Below are 20,768 nucleotides of genomic sequence, written 5' to 3' on the forward strand. Positions count from 1 at the left end.
AACTGCTGCACCTAGAAATATTCTAATTGTTTCAAAATGATGGGATAGCCCAACTCTTCAAACCATTTTCATATTTTTTCGATATTCGGCTGAGAAGCCGAGATATTAACAATTGAAATTTTGGAAAAAATTCCTACAAATTTCTTCGTTTTTTTTTGCCATGCCGGGCTTCATCCTATAAGCTACCTAGCGCTCGCGAAAACAAAATTTCCCCCTCTTTGCCTTTAGGGTCTGTTATGGGGGTGGTCTCCCTCATAACGTCAGCCACTCAGCCTACACCTATCGAGAGGGGGTGGACAAGCAGACGGTTCTCGAACAAAGGATTGGGCCTACGCTAAGTGTCAAGCGTAATAACAATCTTAGTTCTGCCATGGTAGAAGAGGGGATGGTATGTTCACGCACTAGAATTTTCCCATAAGGCTTGATCCCAGGTTGCCCCGGTATATGGAGTGACAACAAGCGGATTTTCTCCAGAACTATGTCTGAACACGTTTTTTTTCTATGTCCTAGCGAAAGAAAACCAATTAGGATTTTGTTTAAAAAAATGTGAAAAAACTCGCATTTTTTACAGAATCTATGTATTCTATCAATTTCGCTTTAAAAATATAGAAAAAAGGGAAAAAAAATATGAATGCTGATTTGAATCTGCGTCGTCTCACATGGGTAATCGACGCTCTTTCAACTTGACTACCAATTGCTTACAGTTTTAAAAAATTGCCAATAATAATAAACCCTTTTTGGAAGCACAATTCAAGAAAACACGATTCAGTAACGCTACGCTAGGTGGCAGCACAATTTACCAGGGCCAAGGACTTTGAAAAAAAAAACTGAAAAACCGAGGAGGCGAGGATCTAGCCTTGTGGGAAAATTTTAGTGCGTGAAGATACCACCCCCTCTTCTACCATGGTTCTGCTATCGGCCGCTGTGGTGCGCATCGGCGTAAACTGCGCACGACTTTTTGGCATGTCTACTACTTTTTCATTGGAATAACATCTATACCAGCATTCGGAAAAATTCTATCTATAAAACTAAAATGATAAAACTAAACAAATTTTATTACTAAGAAAACTTGATTAGTTTTATACCCTGCACTGTGTATTGTTACGATGACTTGAAAATCACACATCAGTTAACTGACTGTTTAACTTTTTATAAACAAATGGCATACCCCATACTTGTAACAGTAATAAAGGGGAACATTAGATAGACTATTGACTGGTTTGAAACTTCAAAAAATTTTCAACTTGATATTGGATGGGTAGTATTTATTTTTGTGTCGATCAAAGAGAGCCACTAGTTCTTCCATATATCTTGCGTGTAACTCATCGACTTGCTCTTCCGTAGGATTACCTGTCCTCTCCACTAGAATGGGTTTACCCACTAAAATTTTTAAAAAAGGGAGAATGAAGATGAAGGTACTATTTTTTTACACTTCACTCACCAACAGTTGTGATCGGTCTGCGGTATGGAATGATTCCAAAGGAATACTGAAATATTCCTCTTCCCTTAATTATAACAGGTGCTAGTCCAATCATCTTCTGAAGGTAATCTTGAATATTTCTTAGTCTGGATCCGCGAGGGTTGTCAACTTGATCGTAGACTTCACTTTCCCCAAAAGAAAATGATGGAACTAAGTGAGCACTACAATGGCATGCAGAGATGATACTAGAATCAATCCAGCAATATCTTAATGTACATATTAATAACTGCTAACCCATGTTTCAGTGCCAGCCGAATAAAACCCTTCCTTGGTTTCAGAATCAGAGAGATGTTTTCAAGATTGGGATGAGTGTCTAGAGATTCTGGTGCCCCTCCAACAACCAGCACTACAGCATTTCCTCCACTATTACTTCCTAAGATGTAATTAATGCTATTTTTGGAAGCAGTGACTGCTCCACTAGTCATGAAAAATTCCCTGTAGAAGGGCATCACAAATTGGCAGCTCAAAGTGGTAAGTGTAAAGGTAATCCCAGGGAAGACTTGTGAGACATTTGTCCCTTCCGTAGCAAAGTTGCAAAAGGCTCCAGAACACAAAATTCCATGGGGATGAGAACCAACAAAGTAGTTAAACTGAGGATCTAGCTCTGCTTCTTTCACCAACGTAACAGGAAAATAGGATGCATAATCTTTCCACAGTGACCATTTTCGTACCCAATTCCATCTATGGTAGGAAAAACATCACTTTATTAAATCATAAACAAGGGATCTTCTAAAATTAAGTTACCTCCTGCCTCCAGTCTCAGCTGTTTTCCAGTCAGCTACATACCAGGCAATGTATAGTAAGGGGAAAAAGTAGAAACTTGTGTAAAAGAACATGTATAAGAGACCCAAAACACCAATAGGTCCCATGAAGAAGAAGGATCCAATCCAAACAAACACGGCCCATGTTTGTTTTCGTCTTTCCAAAGGAACCAACAACGGGGCATATTCAATGCCGAAAATTCTCATTACAATTTGATGTCTGGTCTAGTCAACGTGCTCAACTCGTACTAAAGGCTATCTAATTATGGACTCGTTAGTAGAGAAAGTCCAATATGTTTTGTATTCAAAATACGACTTAGATTTTTGGGCTGCGGCAAACAACAACAAATCAGTAGGAGTATTTTTTTACGATCAAGTTCAAGATACTGCAATTGATTAGAGTCTTTCGAGATAATTAGATTGTTATCTCGTGCCTTTTTCCTATACCCCCTTCATACCCGTTCGATACGATAGAAGCACTGGTGTTCGGTGGTAGTGGTTTTATCGTAAACAACACCGTTCAGAGTCATCTGTTAGTCAAATTGTCACCTCGTCAATTGCCATCAGTAAAATCCATGTGCCGCGATGTGCGACTCCTGACTCGGTGACTGACGACAATAATAACTTAAAAGATAAGTTATATGACTGTTCAAGCGAATTTCTGTTTATTGTTAATACTAATATTGGACTATTGGTGATACTATTACCCAGCTGTAACCTGTTTCTTGTACATTGTTCTTTCTTTTTCAAAATGAAATCATTCGAAAATTTTCTGTTTTTTTAAGTAACCTCTTGCAGCGAAAACATATTTTCATTCCAGAAAATGTTTTCATCGGATTTTTCAAAAAGATTTCCTCCAATTGAATCAGAAAAATATGAAAGAGTATGATCAACAACTTTTAAAAAGACCGCCATCAGAATGCCATATGATTCGAACAGCCTGAAGCGTCCATCAGACTCCAGAGTCCAGACTCAATGTATTCTTATTTTAAAATGTTTAAAACAGACAATGCGAGTGAAACAATAACATTCAGACTATTATCACCTTGTTATATTTGCTGATAAATAATAATATGGCGCTAAACATAAATGATAATGTAGCGTCAATAAGCTTTACAAAAACACCCGCCCAAAATTTTCTTCGACATGGATCAACCTTTAAGTTAACTTCTTAACAACGAGATGTGTTAATTGCACTTATGTATTTTTTTTATATCTTTATTTTTTTTTCATCCGTTTTCTGTCTGTGTGGGCATTTAAGTATTTAACTACTGAACGGGTAGCGAAAGCCGCACAACAAGCAGGACTCGCGTTTCCATGGAATGCTATGTTGTTGACGATACCTCCGATAGGTGGCTGCTATTGGAAGAAAGATGGTTTGACAAGACAATTGTGTTGTGGAAAGAAAAAAAAATTTCAACGGAAATGGCTACCCAAAAGCCCGTAGAATGGGTTTCTTCGTTGATTATTCGTTTTGAAGAACAGGTAAGTTCAATTTTTGCATTATTAAGCTTATTTACTCGACTTGGAATCGAGACATTGTCCCGATCAGCGGTGAGGATCTCTGCCCATTCATACATTCGCCATGGGATTCTGTAGCTGTGCGTAGGCGCATACTAGTGTATTGATTGCGGCTCGTTCAGTTTCATTCAGAATGGATATGTTTACATTCAATTCAAAATATAACTTCATATGTGTCAACCATATTGACATTCTTTCTTTTCCAACAAGTTACCTTACCGAACAGGACCACAAACATCACATGCACGTCAAATGGTGGAACAAAATAAGGAGTGTCTCATCCAAATCAGCAAATATAAATTTTCTCTAGTGATATCAGGACTTACGAAGATTTTACAGAGGGTCAATGAATCAGTAAGTTTGACAGAATTCTAGTTTATCTCTAGGCTCAGTAAACAAACAAAGGCATTAATGTTATTGTCTTTATTCCCAAATAGAGAACACATGGACCTGACTATGAGAAAAATTATTATGAATCATTACTAATTGTATTAGACACTTTAGAGAAATGTCTCAGTGGTCAACCTAAGGATACAACAAGATTTGATGAAGCCATGAATGTAAAACTGTTACTACGAGAAATCTGCCAATTTATTGGTAAACAAATTTACAACAGTTTTTGTTTTTAATAATTAAATCATGCTTTCATTATTGATACAGATTTGCCAAATGAAAATCCAATGGTTAACCAGCTTAAAGCTTTAGCTTCAAAAGTTTTATTTGCTCTTAGTCTCAACAATTTCAATGCCGTTTTCAGTCGGATATCATCAAGGTAATAATAGTTTGTTAGTAAAATGGTACATGTTAATATTTTCGATTCGCCTTTTATAATGTATAGATTGCAAGAGTTAAGTTCATCCAACGAAGAGAATCCTGACTTAAGTGACATCGAACTCATCCAACACATAAATGTAGATACGATACGACTAATAAAATTGTTGAATGGTGAGGGATAGCGTTAGCAACATTCCGATGAATGCTTACAGGTTGAATTTTAATATATCCTTTTGTTTTACAGAGACAATATCAAAAAGTAAATTATTAAGAAAATCGGTGCATTTAGTTTTGATCGCCTCTTTAGAAAAAGCTATTTGGAATTGGATGGATACTTACCCACACGAGTTTACTGAAATTCAAGTACGTAATGTCATTCTTAAAAAGAAAACATTTAACAGTTGCATTATTCCTATTGTTGTAGAAATGTCCTAATGCAGACTTGTCAAAGTGTTGCGAGCAGCTTTTTGACATACTTGATTCGTTTGCGGAAAACAACAAACGGCGCGCGGCAGTATGGCCATTACAGATCATGTTGTTGGTTATATCGCCTAAAGTGTTGGAAGAAATTGTAAACGCGGATTCTGGAGCTCCTTGCTCACCTCGGCATTCACGTAAAAAGACATTTCTAGGTAAGAAGGAGTTAAGCTTCTAGGTTAACAAAAACAGTTACTTTTATGTACTGCTATTATTATTGATGTTGTTGTTTCTGCCAGATTCCCTAAAAAAAGCCCTGGCGCCCCACAGCTCTAGTCGACAACTGACAGAAGCGGCTGCCGTCACTGCCGTCAAGCTTTGTAAGGTCTCTACTTACATTCATTTCTTGGATTCCGGAAATGTTGTTTTTGCTCTTGTTCAGTCTGTGCTCAACGACTTGAAAGTAAGTGCATTCATAAATCGAAAATTTGCTAAATCGTTGACGTCATTGCTTGGACAGGTGTTACTGTTCAATCCGGGCAAGCCATTTTCCCGCGGACAGGCCTACATGAATCAGGACATCGATTTGATGATTGACTGTTTCGTATCTTGTTTCCGCATAAATCCCCACAACAACGAAGCTCTTAAAGTATGCCTCAATCCACATTCACCTCCAACTTTTCACTATGTCCTCGTTGCCTCCCTCTACAGGTGAGTCCTACCCTCTAAGTTTCTAATTTTCAAAAATATATCGCATCTCTTCTATAGAATTATCACACAGCAACTCTTGTCGTGGTGGCCACATATTGACCTAATGTACAACAAGTCAGCCGAACTGCGGGCCATGTTTATCGATACGTTAACGAAAGTCACGCAAGGCTGTATCTCTCACACTCCACTTAGAATGATTCAGGTACATTAAAAAATTTTAATGGATAAATGTTTAGCCCTGTAATATTTGGTCGAATTTCAAATGTGGTATTGGTAAGCTTTCTATCGTTCCTTATTATAACGGTTGATTTATTTGTGAATCATGCCTCTATGGACATATGTGCAGTTATGCCAGGTAACCTGCTTACTGTTGGATTTCGTTTTGTGCATATTACAACAAATTTTGATGCAGAAACATTTTGTTCAGCCCGCATTATTCATTGTTTGATAACAATATTTTTTGGTGTTCTCTTACAGAGTCTGACACTAAAAGAAAAAGTGAATCCGCTTAAGAACTTCAAGGAGAAAGCGTCGGAAGAGGGTCCTTCTTACAAAAACTTGCTATTGTCGATGGTCCGATTGATTCATGCCAATCCGCTGCTCATGTTAAACGTAACTTCCTTTTTCTAAGTTACTTGACTAAAAAAAAATATCTCAATTGTGTTATTGTTTAGAACCAAGGGAAAGCTGGACACGAGATTCAAAGCTCTACACTGGAATTAATCAATGGTTTAGTTTCGCTGGTTCATCAACCCAATATGGCTGACATGGCACAGGAGGCCATGGACGCCTTACTCGTGCTTCATCAACCAGAAAAAATTGAGATGTGGAATCCTGAAGCCCCGATTAACACCTTTTGGGACGTCAGGTAATTTCCCGATTACTAGATTAGATAAGTCTAGATTTTGCATTAAAAATTATGTAATATCTTTCATTTCCTCTCGCTCGTGGACGATACAGTTCACAAGTCCTATTCAGTATATCGCAAAAGCTGATCCAACACCAGATTGTCAATTATACCGATATATTGCGTTGGCTACGTGAAGTGCTGACCTGCCGGAATTCCTTCTTACTTCGACATCGAGATTACGCTAACGTGGGTAGTCAAGTCAGCGTTGCTAAGCAAGCGCACATCAAACTTGAGGTAGGCTGATAGTCATAGTTTATTTTGAAAAATATCGGCAACAACTAACTCGTATTGTATACAAGGTGGTGTTTTTCCTCTATTTGTGGAGTATTGACATGGATGCCGTCCTTGTTTCGATGAGCTGTTTCAACCTACTATGCGAAGAGGCCGATATCCGCTGTGGAAGTGACGACGTAACGGTCACGTATCTGCTACCCAATTACCACGTCTACCAGGAACTTGCCGCTGCTTCCACTGTTCTCACAACCGGTAAAATCATCACTTATCCTCTCCTTTGTCTCTTCTCGTCTTCTCCGTCTTTGCGCATCTTAGTCATCCATGTAATCACGGGACTTAAGCGCATTTTGTAAATGAATCTGTCTTCCATTTCACAATTCACCATTACAGCCGGCTTGGATTCTCGTGCTCCCTGCCAACAACTACAGCACGGTAATTTGCGGTCTACCATTAGTAGACTGTTCTCACCTGGGTTTTGTTCTTCAGTTTATTTTATTTCATTTTCAAATTATTTTGACATTTGTTGTTATTTTTCTTCTCAATTCATGAGAGAATCCTATATTAACTTTTTTCATGTTTTCAGGGCGTGCTGCCTTACAGAAGCGAATCATGACATTGCTGCGTAAAATTGAACATTGTACGCCTGGGTGCCTACAGGTTAAATTCCATTGTATTATTTATAGTTCACTAGATCCAATTTTTAACATTTTTCTTAGGCATGGGAAGATACATTCAAAAATTGGGATATTGCCACTAAGCAGTTACAGTCTTATCCAAAAGCTCGCGTGGAAGAAGGGCAAACCAATGAATCTTTTCACCGATCAGCCGGCAAACGGAGAGCATCTCATCAGAGCACGGAACATGAACTAGAGGTTTTTTTTTTGGGGGGGAAAATACCCAGGCATGTTTATTACATTGCTACTCAAACTAGGATCAAGTCAACGAGTGGGCTAACATGACGGGCTTCCTTTGTGCGCTCGGAGGTGTTTGTCTGCAGCGACGCTCTCCCCGACCGATTTTATCATCGACGTCTACCCCTTCAGGCGGAGTAATTGATCGGAAATCCAACGTAATTTGTTTAAAGTTCGCATCTAATTTAAACGATGTTGATTAACTCTTGTTTTTAATGCAGCTTGTGGCGAACAATTTAAGTCAAATGCAAGATAATAATCAGTACTGCCCGGTAACTTCATTCGTGGGACACCTTCTGCGGCTGTTGTTGTGCGCCAACGAAAAATTTGGTGCTCAAATCCAGAAACATGTCAAGGAACTAGTGGGCCACGAAATGGCCCCCGCTCTGTACCCTATCCTCTTTGACCAAATTAAGGCACTCGTGGAAAAGTTTTTTGATCATACTGGTCAGGTTGTGGTTAACGAATCACATACGCAGTTCATCGAGCACGTCATTTTCATCATGAAGAATGTGTTAGAAAACAGTAATAACAAGAACGACACACCTGCAGAGCATTTGGGTGTAACCAGTATTGAAGGAATGATGCTTGCAATTGTCCGGTGAGTTTCAACAGAAGTTCTTTAAAAAAATTTGTTTTTTAAAGGTTTTATTATTTCATTTCTTTCTCTGTCACTTTGTTCAACAGATATGTACGCCATTTGGATACTACAGTTCACGCCATACACATCAAAACAAAATTGTGCCAACTAGTGGAGACGATGATGGCCCGTCGCGATGATTTAGCCTTCCGCCAGGAGATGAAGTTCCGAAATAAGCTAGTCGAATACCTCACTGACTGGGTCATGGGTAATTCTCATCAAATTGCCCCGCCTAGTTCCGGTGATGTTAGCTCCATAACTAGGTAAAACATGATTCTTTGTCTAATTATTCGAATTTTGATTTTAATATTAATATCGTGAGTGTCATTTAACCTTAAAACTTTGCCATTTCTGTTAGGGATCTGGACCAGGCATGCATGGATGCGGTTGCGGCTTTATTGCGTGGCTTGCCTCTTCAACCGGAAGAGTCAGATAGAGGTGATTTGATGGAAGCCAAGTCGCAGCTGTTCCTGAAATACTTCACCCTTTTCATGAACCTTCTGAATGACTGCACCGATGTGTCAGAAATTGAAAAAGAGGTTGGTGCTCGCTCTCGAGTGGGCGTTGCTGTTGGGGTAGGAGTTGGTGTTGGTGCTGTGGCAGTAGCAGCATCCCGGCTCGCCAATCTGCGCAACTCCACCATTCAGGTTTTGGATATTTTTTCATTATTCAATGCGGCTCAAAAATTTAATCGATATCTGCCAAATTTTTCTTTAGGCCATGTCCAATCTCCTGAGTGCCAATATTGACTCTGGCCTGATGCATTCAATCGGACTTGGCTACCACAAAGATCTTCAGACTCGTGCAGCTTTTATCGAGGTGTTGACGAAAATTCTCCAACAAGGCACAGAATTCGACACCCTGGCTGAGACGGTACTTGCAGACCGCTTTGAGCAGCTAGTTCAGCTTGTTACGATGATTGGAGACAAAGGCGAATTACCCATTGCCATGGCTTTGGCTTCCGTCGTTGTCACTCCTCAAATGGTAATTTTTTTTTTGCGTCAACCACGAAATATGGATCTTATCGAAAAATTTTGCACAGGATGAGTTAGCTAGGGTGTTTGTGACCCTTTTTGATGCCAAACATTTGTTAGCCCCATTATTATGGAATATGTTTTACAAGGAAGTCGAAGTCTCTGATTGTATGCAAACTCTTTTTCGTGGCAACAGCTTAGCATCCAAGGTAAGTTTGATTAACATGTCAAAGGAGACGACCTTAATTAATCTTTTCTTCTTTCAATTAGATCATGGCATTCTGCTTCAAAATCTATGGCGCTTCATATCTTCATAATTTATTACAACCCCTCTTGAAGCCGCTGTTGGAGAATCCATCAATGAGTTTTGAAGTTGATCCAGCGCGATTAGACACCAAAGATGATATTAATGAAAATCGCAACAATCTAGTGACGTTAACCGAACGCGTTTTCTGTGCCATTGTCTCATCTGCAGACAAGTTTCCAACACAGTTGCGTAGCATGTGCCATTGCCTTTATCAAGTGTTGAGTAAGCGGTATCCACAATTCCCTCAAAACAATATCGGAGCTGTAGGCACAGTGATATTTCTGCGCTTCATCAATCCAGCAATTGGTACGTTATTACTTTACGAGTTCAGTTTTGACACATCAAACTGAATAAATCGTTTTTTTTAATTTTTTAGTGTCCCCTTATGAGATGGGTATCCTTGATCGGCAGCCACCACATACCATTAAAAGAGGTTTGATGCTTATGTCGAAGACGCTACAAAATATTGCCAATCACGTTGAATTCTCAAAGGAACAGCATATGCTCTACTTCAACGATTTGCTAAGGTGAGTCTTCAAAGTTGATGCAATCAGTTTTTAGTCGAGTGCTATTCAATACTTTTGGTTTTAAAGATCACATTTCGATGCCGGACGGAGGTTCTTCATTCAAATTGCCTCTGATTTCGAGACGGCTGAACAGGGCAGTAGTCATTCAATGGCTTTCATAAGCGATGCTAATGTGCTGGCTCTTCACCGGCTGTTGTGGAACCACCAGGAAAAGATTGGCGATTATTTATCTTCGAGCCGAGATCACAAAGCCGTTGGTCGAAGACCTTTCGACAAGATGGCCACTCTTTTAGCGTATTTAGGACCACCAGAGCACAAACCTGTTGATTCTCAGTAAGAAATAGAACTATTTTTTCTCATTCTTCTAAAAATTGTAATGACGCCCGTATTTTTACCTTAAAGGTGGAGTAGTATGGACATGACGAGCACAAAATTCGAAGAAATCATGTCCAAGCACAATATGCACGAGAAAGATGAATTCAAATCCATTAAATCGCTCAACATCTTCTACCAGGCAGGCACTTCCAAGGCTGGCAATCCTGTCTTTTATTATATTGCTCGGCGCTACAAGATCGGCGAGACGAACGGCGATTTGCTCATTTATCACGTGATCCTAACACTGAAGCCCTTCTGCAGCAAGCCATTTGAATTGGTGGTCGACTTTACTCACACATGTTCCGATAACCGCTTTCGTACCGAATTCCTTCAAAAATGGTTTGTCGTCCTGCCCGAAATTGCCTACGAAAACATCCATGCGTGCTACATCTATAATTGCAACTCGTGGGTTCGTGAGTATACAAAATACCATGACCGCATCCTAGCTCCGCTTAAAGGTACGTAGATGAGTTACGTGACCTTGTTTTATACAGATTCTTTAAAAGAAATTCTCTTTTTATAGGCAACCGAAAACTTTATTTTTTGGATGGGCCTCAGCGGCTCAGCGAATTTGTTGACGTGGAGCAACAGAAACTGCCAGGAGCTACCCTCTCGCTTGACGAAGATCTCAAAGTGTTCAACAACGCACTGAAGCTATCGCACAAAGACACCAAAGTGGCCATCAAGGTAGGCCCGACTGCCATTCAAGTAACGGCTGTCGAGAAGACGAAGGTCCTGTCGCACTCTGTTCTCTTGAACGACGTGTATTATGCGTCTGAAATCGAGGAAGTGTGTCTTGTTGATGACAATCAATTCACCTTGACTATAGCCAATGAATCTGGACCGCTGTCTTTTATTCATAACGATTGCGACAGCATAGTTCAAGCCATCATTCACATAAGAACGCGCTGGGAGCTTTCACAACCCGACTCGGTCACCGTTCATCAGAAAATCCGACCCAAAGATGTTCCTGGTACTCTACTGAACATGGCACTTCTCAATCTTGGTTCCTCTGATCCAAACTTGAGAACGGCCGCTTACAATTTACTATGCGCCCTGACGGGCACATTCGACTTGAAGATCGAAGGACAACTTTTGGAAACATCTGGTTTATGCATTCCCAGCAACAATACGCTTTTCATCAAGTCCGTCAGTGAGAAATTGGGCCACAACGAGCCTCACCTGACGCTGGAATTTTTGGAAGAGTGCATCCAAGGTTTCCGAGCTTCTACCATTGAACTGAAACATCTTTGCCTCGAATACATGACGCCCTGGCTGCCTAATCTGGTGCGCTTCTGCAAGCACTCTGATGAGACCAAACGCCAAAAAGTTGCCATCATCCTGGATAAGCTCATCACTTTGACGATCGAAGAAGTGGAAATGTACCCATCCATCCAAGCCAAAATCTGGGGAAATTTAGGAATCGTCTCAGAACTTATCGACATGATCCTTGATAGCTTTATCAAGCGATCGGTGACCGGTGGACTCGGTTCAGCTCAGGCCGAGATCATGGCTGACACGGCAGTAGCGCTGGCTTCAGCCAATGTTCAGCTCGTGGCACGCAAAGTCATTGGCCGTCTTTGTCGTGTCTTGGAAAAGACATGCACCAGCCCAACGGCGAACCTGGAACAACACTTGATGTGGGACGATATTGCCATCTTGGCCCGTTACTTGCTCATGTTGTCGTTCAACAACTGTCTGGACGTGGCTCGCCATCTACCCTATCTCTTTCACTCTATCACTTTGCTCGTGTGTACCGGTCCGCTGAGCCTTCGAGCCTCACTTCATGGCTTGGTGATTAACATCATTCATTCACTGTGCACTTGCACCAAACCTTCGTTTTCAGAAGAGACGCGTCGTGTCTTGAATCTGTCGCTGGATGAATTTTCACTGCCCAAATTTTACTTACTCTTCGGTATCAGCAAAGTCAAGTCTGCAGCTGTAACAGCTTTCCGTTCCAGCTACAGACACGGCCCTGGAGAGCGTTCATGGCACAACGTGGAACGAAGCTTTTCTGGATCGGCCGCTTCCGACCGTGAAAGGCTCTCGCTGACTTCTCTTGAAATCATTACGGATGCTTTGCTGGAAATGCTTGAGGCTTGTGCCCGAGACATCCCCGAATGTGATTGGGTTCAAGTATGATTATATTTATATGTTGCTTATTTATGACCTGCCTCTTAAATATCGATTGTATTTTTCATTATACAGGTATGGACCACTCTTGCGAAAAGTTTTGCCTTCCGCTATAATCCAGCGCTGCAGCCGAGGGCTTTGATAGTTTATGGCTGTATCAGCAAAGTGATTACAGATCGTGATGTAAAACAATTGTTGCGTATTTTGGTTAAAGCTCTGGAGAGTTTTACCGACACGACACTGATCGATGCTATCGTCATGTGTTTGACTCGAGTCCTTCCTCTTCTCCGACCGGAATCGCCCATCCATCCAGCAGTCTTTTGGGTGGCTATCTCTGTGTTGCAGCTGGACGAGGTCTCGTTGTACGCTTCTGGATTAGCACTTCTAGAACAGAACTTGCATACACTCGATTCCCAAGTAAGACAAAATTTTTATTTTACTTCTTAATATAATAACTCTTACCATTATATAACTGTTGTCTCATTTATAGGGATTATTCGAGTCACGATCGCTAGAACAGGTTATTATGGCGGCTAGGGAACCTCTCGAATGGCATTTTAAGCAGCTAGATCACACTGTCGGTCTTAGTTTCAAGGTACAATATCATTTAAGTTATTTAAGCTCTGAATTATTGACGTTTAATCATGTGAATTTTATTTGCAGACAAGTTTCCATTTTGCATTGGTGGGCCACCTCCTGAAAGGTTTCCGACATTTGACGCCGACAACAGTCTCTCGAACAACACGCATTCTCAACATGTTGCTAGCCATCGTGGCCAAACCTAACAAACGCGACAAATTCGAAGTGACTCCGCAGTCAGTTGCCTACCTGGCCGCGTTAGTTTCCGTCTCGGAGGAGGTTCGCGGCCGTTGTCATGCCCGGCAGCCGCGATTACGCAGCAACAACAGTTCTGGATCGGGATCAGGTTCCGGTTCAGGATCGGTTTCTGGTTCAGCGATGGGTTCCAACGATCCGTTCAACGTCAGCGACCTTCGCCTTGATCTCCACACTGCAGGGATTCGGCATAACTCTACCGCCTTGGGTGGAGGTAACCATCAAACTGGTGGAACTGGAGTGACAACGACTACTGGTACTGGAAGTCTTAGTCCAATCAGTAATTATAGCTGCGCCAGCACGGCCTTGCTGCACACATCAGCCAGCCACAACGCTCTTTCTAGCATCCAAGGTTCAACGCTCAACAGTCCGATTTCGTCGGGTTCCAATAACTCGAGCACCACCCATCTTTTGGTACCTGTCGGTGGCGGTTCATGTAGCTCTCAGACGGCGCTCATTCCCAGTCTAGTGGATTCCGATTCGCCTCCTTCTGGCCGAAGGCAAACGTCGTGGGATCTTCTGGACCAGAATGCCATCAGCCAGGCCAAACAGCAGCAACAGAAACAACAAAACCAATCGCAGCTTCAAAACCAGTCGACCCAAGCTCAGCAACAAGCAGACGGATCTGGTGCCAAAGCCCTGTTCAAAACCCAGCGATCTTTCTCCGTTCCGACTACACGTGATCAGCGGTCACTCGAACGCAATTCCAGCAATTGTCAGAAAGGTGGCGAGCGCAGTCAATCTCCCAATTCCAACAACACTGTCGCTTGCACTACAGCAAACAGCAGTGCCGGTACGACAACGCCCACGCCACCGGCCAGTTGCACTCGCCGACCTGAGCGAGGATCCGTCTCGGGCGAATCTAATTGCCTCTTGGATCCCGAAATTCTAACCAACTTTCCGACCCAAGCCCTAGTGTTGACGGTGTTGGCAACGTTGGTCAAGTACACGACGGACGAGAACGAAATGCGAGTCTTGTACGAATACCTTGCCGAGGCGTCGGTAGTCTTCCCCCGCGTCTTCCCCATCATTCATTCGCTGTTGGATGCCAAAATCACCAATGTTCTCTCGCTCTGTCACGACCAGGGCATCCTTGCTGCTGTCCAGAGTATTATTCAGAACATGATCGCCCTCGAAGGGGCAGCAGGTGAGCAGCAGCAGCAATTGCACTACTTGCAAAGTTGTGGCTTTGGTGGACTTTGGCGCTTTGCTGGACCGTTCACCAAGTCGAACTGCACTGCGGAAAGTGCTGAGCTTTTCGTCAACTGCTTGGAAGCTCTAGTGGAGACATGTTTGCCGGCGGAAGAGGGTGAAGCTGACCTTGCGCCATTCCCTTCCATGCTCAGCGTCTCCTCTAATATGAACCTGTCTTCTTCGCTGTCCTCCATCACCTTGGGATCTCCCACCGATAAAGCAAAGTAATGGAACATTTTATCAAAAGAAAAGAAACCCTAGCTCGCCAAAAATGCCAACGAAAAAGAAGTAAACTCAAACACGTTTGCCACTTCCGCCAATCGATTGTTCTCAGTCTATATACCTTTCCTTCGCTCTCTGATGGAAACGATTCCAGCATTTCACCACGTTCAAAAGTCAGTGTTACAAAAGACATTGTGGGTCCCCCGATGTGTGCGTGTTTGCCCTTATTATTGTACAGTCTTTCTTAATTGACCGTTCCTTCTTTTCTCTGTGTTTCACGGCTTGGCTGTGTGTATGTATCATTGTATCCCACTCCCACCTCCGTCTCTTTCTAGCCAGCTTTGATGCATCCTTCGTTACTCGTTGATTTGTTTCGTTTTCAACAAAAATAATAAGAAAAAAAAAACAAGAAAAAAAAGTAGGGAAGAATAACATCAACAAACCCACAAATGAAAATCCTCACATTTGATTGCAAAGTTGAGGCAGGGTCCGTGGCGTGTTTCCCGCGCTTCCGATACATATACAGAGGTTATGTATACATGTATGAACAATTCTGTTGTGTGTGAGTGATGCGAATCGAGGCTAGAAGAGGTGATTGTTTCGACGTACAGCTATTGTTATATTTACGAATTGTGCTGGAAAATAGGGAAGGGTGATCGGAAGAATCCGAATATCGCACGCATTCACACGCACGTACACATGCGCGCACGCTACTGTTGTCCGTTTGATCTCGCTGTTTGAAGGAAAACAAAATTTATTTATAAACAAAACTCCCCTGTACACTCACACAACCACGTACACATGAAGACGTCGAATGTTTTCTTTCTTTTTTTTACGGGAAAAACAATTCCTTTTCCAAATGCGCTCTCTTTCGTCCGCCCCCCCCCCATTTTATTTTTGGTTTTTATTCCCCTCTAGTATCTCGTCTTCGATATTTAACTCTCCGTCTTTCGTCATTGTAAAGTCGTTGGTTTAAATATAATCACAGTGCTACTTAAAACATGAACGTGCGTTTATTAACTATTAATTAAGTGTCTTTTTTAGTACAAAGTAACGTCAGCCATAGTAGAAATAATACAAACTCATTTGCGTTTATGGGTACGAATGTGTCGTTGGAGATCGTGCTTCTGGGCGAATTTCTTCTCGCACATCTCGCATTGATATGGCCGTGAATTTGCGTGCGTTGCTTTGACGTGGCGGTTCAATGTGCCGACTTTCATGAACCGCATGCCGCACTGGTCGCAAGCGAAAGGTTTGGCATTTAAGTGAGTGTCTCGGTGAGCTATCAATTCCTGTGTCGTGACGAAATGTTCGGCGCAAAGCGCACACATATACCGCTTTTCTTCGACTGCGACCTGTTGAGCTACAGCTGTAGTGCTTACTGTCGATACGCAGCTGTTTTTTTGCAAATCTAGAGCTGTATATTGTTGACTGCTGCAGGATGTTGGAGTTAGAGATTGTGTTATTGACAAGGGTAGAGGCAGAGAAGATGCTGGTGGCAAGGGCTGTTGCTGCTGGTGAAGCATAGCCAGATCTATCATGTTGGATGTCTCAGATTCAGATCCCCCTTGATGGCAGGTCAAGTTCAATATATCACATCCTGTACAAGCATCCAGGTTGAGACTGTGGGAAGCTGAGAGGTCAACAGTTGAATTGTCATACTGCAATTCTTGTCCTGTAAGTGACAGATCAAGACTCTGAGCTGATAAATCCAAGGTCTGGGGACAGTAAGTCAAATTTAAGGAAGTAGCATCATCCATGTAAATGTGAGTTCTCAGATCCTGAAGTTCATGCATTCCAAGGAAATCTGGTGCAACAAAAACTTGAGAAAATCTTGGTGGATCACTAAATGGGTAAGAGTAGTTGCAGAATTGCTGTCTCTGTCGTAATCTTCTATTAATTTCATCTTCTCTGGCTTTCCCAGTTAAATTAAGAGGAAGTTCATCTTCAATTTGTTGTCGATCACAAGCTTTTGAAGACGAAAGAAGTAAACTTAGATCCATACAGGTGACATCTTGGTCTTCGTTAGCAGGCACATTCTGTTCTTGCATACACTGAGCGGAATAAGACAAATCTTGAACTCCTTCGAAATCGGGGTAGGTATCGGTGTTTCGGTTATTTCCGTAATAACTACAGCTAGAAGAATTCATCCTTGAAGAAAAATTTGAAGCTAAATTGAACTGCAAGTCGCGTTGCTCCATTTTTTGTTTGTTTACTATATGGACAAGTAAACGTCAGTTGGGTTTGTTGCTAGGCGACCAGCCGTCTGCAAGCTTCACACAGAGCTGGTACCGCCACTCATATGGCCAGGGGTATGGAGAAGCATGGACTACTCAATATTAAGGACGGGACTCTTCGGCGTTTCCTATGTCGGCCATGTAAATTTTTTGTGGGAGAATCAGAAACAGAATCAGAATTTAAAAATTACCATAGAATTACCATATGTTCCCATACCTAACATTTATTTTTATAGAGATATTTCAATTCCTTAACGGAAAATTTGAAATAGGGCAAAACACCGGTGCCATCTAGGAACCAAACCTCCTAAGCTCTTGTTAGTTTGCAAGCAGATTGCCCATGCATGCATATCGAGAGAAATAGAGACCACTCTCTTATCTCTAGTCCTCTGACATAGCTGCCTACCTATCTTTTACCTTGTAGCGTATATTCTTAAGAGCTTAGGGTGTTTGGTTGCCAGATGGCACCGGTGTTTTGTCCTTTTATCCCTACTCTGTAAATTTATAATATCTTAATGATTAGTTTATTTCACTAAGATTTATATCCATAGTTGGAATCAGCGAAAAAAACTGAATTTATTGATGTTTTTTATTAATGTTTTCATGAAAATGCCCCACCCGACTAGCTTTAACACGGCGACATAGCAAAGAATCCCGTCCTTAATATTGAGTAGTCCATGGGAGAGGTGGTTCCCAATGACAGTGTTAAATTCCGTATTTTCTTTATTTTAAGCATAAAATAAACAATTTCTGAACATAAAACAAAATGTTAAATTTTCAGGAAATAAATTATCAATTTTATCAATACTTACCCATCGACTGGGACGAAAATCAATTTTACATTTTTGGTTTCCAAACATGTGTACAATTGCCGTTCATGTAGCAATTTTTTTTTTGCTGGACACGTCACCGAATTTGTGATTCACTCCATCTGCGTAAAATTTTACGGGTTGTCGACCAATACTTCCACCTTGCTGTTGTCCCAGACTTCCACTTTGATGTAAATAAACACTTTTGCCTTGCAGTCCATCAACACCTCTACCCTGTTGTCGACCCTCTTTTTTCGATGAACATCTTCTCTTTCTGAAATATTGCTTGTGTACACTTTCTATAAGCAACAGAGCACTCTTCTTCATTGTTTGACATCGCTGATGAAACGTTTTCTTTTGATGATAAGGTCCCATCTTTTCCCTTATTATCAACACATTGAAAAATTGTTTTAAAATTCCCATCCATATATATCAACAATTTTTTTTCTTACCATCTGAATTTTTCATGTTCTATTGATGCTATTCATATGTGATGGTTATTTGCAGTCATAATACCCGACTGCAAACGTAACTCAGCAATACGTTATTCTCTCCAATTATTGAAATATTCTTTGCTATTATACCATGTAACACAGCAATGTGATTCCTAAGAAGTTAAGCATAAAAAATGTAAAGTTTGGTCTAAATATACGTTTTTTACATTATTTTATATACCAAAACATTGGTCTTCTGGCTGAATTTTTTTATTGCACCTTTACCGTCCAAATTTTTTTTTGTTTAAAGCAGTATCATTCATAAAGTACAGCTAGAAATGCACCAACTGGAGTTTGGGCAAAAAACTTTTCTTCCCATTTTATTAAAAAAGACACCTTAACGTGTCTGTACCTTGAAGTGTTCTAACTAAGTCCCTTTAATTACAAATTGTTTATCGAAATACGTTAGAAAAATAAGAAACTGTAGTGTTTGACATACTTAAAAAAATAATTTGTAAATTAAAGGTGTTTAACGCAGTATTGAAAAATGAAATAAAGTTGTTTACGCTAGCAAGGTCCACGACACAACTTATAAAACATATTCTATGAAAATAGAGCGGTGTGTGATGCTCTAGCTTTTCTGTAAAATGAAATAGCGGTTGCAAAAGAGTGCATTGTCAAAACGTTAAAAAACTAGATTATTGTTGAAAATTTAACCAAAATATTTGTGAAGTGGAGTGGGGAGGAGATTTTGACATGGCGGTCAGTCTCAGTCACAGGAAGGCTTATGATCAAGATCTAGAAGCAGTCCGAACTATTTTCATTACAATATAAATGAATTGATATGGGTTGGAGAACTTTACATAGTGGTCAGTTCTCGCTAGGTTTACAGAAAGTTGTCTTTCTATCAATCCGTGTGTCCCTTCGGAAGAGAGCGTCAACGTTGCTCTTTTTCTTGTTTCTCTCTCACTATCTGATCTACCTTCCAATACTTGTGTATCCTATTGACGCGTCACCTGATTATTATCATAAGGTAACACTTCTCTTCTAACTAAGAAAGTAGAAGCCATGTGTAGACAGATGGCTGACTATCTAATACAAAGACATCCCTCATAATTATGAGAAGGAAAAACCCAGACTTATGCCCTTTGTTAATTAATTCAACAGGTTATTGGCCCAGTACAGCTGAACCTGCAATAACCCAATGACAAAGGAGGGCAAGCCTAAGTCTCAATGAGGAGACGGTTTTCAAAACTGTGAATTTCAATAGTCAGAATTTTCCTGTCTGGAAAATCAGTGTATTCCTTCGATGGAAGGAACGCGACATAGCCCCACTTGTTAAAGGCACTAAGTTGAGACCTGCAGCAACTGACAAAGGTGACCTAATGTATCAAAGATGACATCATGGCCGAGCGTTTTCTGTTTGACACATGAAACGTGGAATAACAACAGTCTTTTTGTCATGTGGTCATTTGTCAATCACTTTGGACATGCGAGTCATCCAATGCCATGCGGCTCTCCATCACGAGCCAGTATCAGCAAGTAACCGCTGAAAAAAGGCAGTCTTTGAACCAGGCTTTCCTTAACTACAAGTTCAGGGCAGATCATTCTGTCAGAACTCAGAACACATATCGATGAAATTAAGTTGCTCGTCAAGAATTACAAAGACGCCGATGGCCAGACTACAGAGAACTTGACATCAACATTGAGTCCTCACATCATTGCCTCCAAGTTACGAAAATTTCATCCCCATAGGAGAGCCCTGCCATGGCTGAAAGGACTCTTGCAAATCTCACAACTAGACTTTGCAATCAAGAAGAGAAAGAATCTGAGGAGTGGCGAACAGAAAAGCCCAGATGACAATGGAGAGACGCCAGAGCAGTCGTCACGCTCGGCTTCAAACCCAAACTATCATCAAGGAACTGATAGACGATTTGGACACTACCCAAGAGGAAAGGGGAGAGGAAGGGGATCTGGAAATCGCAACGTCAGGTTCGCTGAGGCCAACGGCACGTCACCACGAAGACAAGGAAAATGCTGGAACTGCAATGGCACTGGTCACTGGCTGAACGAATACTGGAACGAAAAGGTCAAAAATCTGGAAGCTGAGTCCGCCAAGGCAGAAGACACAGGGGGCGTACACGGTAGGGCCACAGCAAACCAATCCATTCCAACCAGATCTCACGAAAAGTTTTTTCTAGACTCAGGCGCAACCAAGGAGATTCAACCTGAAACACTGCATTGGACATCACCGCATTGAAATTTTAGGACAAGGAAAGATTCGTGCTCTCACTCATGTCAACGGCACGATCAATCCAATAACGTCCCATGATGTCCTCTTTGCCCCAGGTTTAGGCATAAAT

General features: G+C 41.3%; 3 protein-coding genes across 3 annotated transcripts; 1 reads left to right on the top strand and 2 right to left on the bottom strand.

The window, feature by feature from the left end:
• Positions 1–1,073: 1,073 nt before the first annotated feature.
• Positions 1,074–2,740, bottom strand: LOC124343429 (2-acylglycerol O-acyltransferase 2-A-like). The gene is made up of 4 exons (XM_046796734.1): positions 2,225–2,740; positions 1,715–2,161; positions 1,442–1,641; positions 1,074–1,380 (listed from the first exon to the last, which is right to left on the bottom strand). Exons 1-4 carry the CDS (start codon positions 2,446–2,448, stop codon positions 1,229–1,231), a joined length of 1,023 nt encoding a protein of 340 aa, XP_046652690.1. The 5' UTR covers positions 2,449–2,740; the 3' UTR covers positions 1,074–1,228.
• A 796-nt stretch (positions 2,741–3,536) lies between these two features.
• On the top strand, positions 3,537–15,931 carry LOC124342854 (neurofibromin-like). Its single transcript, XM_046796049.1, is given in 30 exon segments — positions 3,537–3,726; positions 3,973–4,116; positions 4,200–4,359; positions 4,423–4,534; positions 4,601–4,707; positions 4,781–4,899; positions 4,961–5,168; positions 5,253–5,416; positions 5,474–5,664; positions 5,722–5,866; positions 6,011–6,019; positions 6,142–6,276; positions 6,339–6,532; positions 6,625–6,808; positions 6,874–7,060; positions 7,199–7,240; positions 7,392–7,465; positions 7,525–7,680; positions 7,740–8,320; positions 8,407–8,622; positions 8,718–9,006; positions 9,077–9,343; positions 9,402–9,542; positions 9,604–9,946; positions 10,017–10,167; positions 10,234–11,000; positions 11,066–12,678; positions 12,751–13,092; positions 13,166–13,270; positions 13,339–15,931. Coding segments are annotated over 30 exon segments (8,907 nt in total). The 5' UTR covers positions 3,537–3,558; the 3' UTR covers positions 14,932–15,931.
• A 76-nt stretch (positions 15,932–16,007) lies between these two features.
• On the bottom strand, positions 16,008–17,126 carry LOC124327207 (zinc finger protein 90 homolog). Its single transcript, XM_046786207.1, has one exon. The coding sequence runs from the start codon at positions 17,124–17,126 to the stop codon at positions 16,008–16,010; it is 1,119 nt and encodes a 372-aa protein (XP_046642163.1).
• Between the last annotated feature and the right edge of the window lie 3,642 nt (positions 17,127–20,768).

Source organism: Daphnia pulicaria, chromosome 1, assembly GCF_021234035.1.
Source record: "Daphnia pulicaria isolate SC F1-1A chromosome 1, SC_F0-13Bv2, whole genome shotgun sequence".
Taxonomy (NCBI): Eukaryota; Metazoa; Arthropoda; class Branchiopoda; order Diplostraca; family Daphniidae; genus Daphnia; species Daphnia pulicaria.

Excerpts from the sequence above, each read along its gene's own strand:
- LOC124327207 (XM_046786207.1), bottom strand. The coding sequence starts at position 17,126 with ATGGAGCAACGCGACTTGCAGTTCAATTTAGCTTCAAATTTTTCTTCA.
- LOC124343429 (XM_046796734.1), bottom strand. The coding sequence starts at position 2,448 with ATGAGAATTTTCGGCATTGAATATGCCCCGTTGTTGGTTCCTTTGGAA. Across the intron at positions 2,162-2,224 it reads GCTGAGACTGGAGGCAGGAG|ATGGAATTGGGTACGAAAAT; the intron begins GTAACTTAATTT and ends TTCCTACCATAG. Across the intron at positions 1,642-1,714 it reads CGGCTGGCACTGAAACATGG|TGCTCACTTAGTTCCATCAT; the intron begins GTTAGCAGTTAT and ends ATGCCATTGTAG.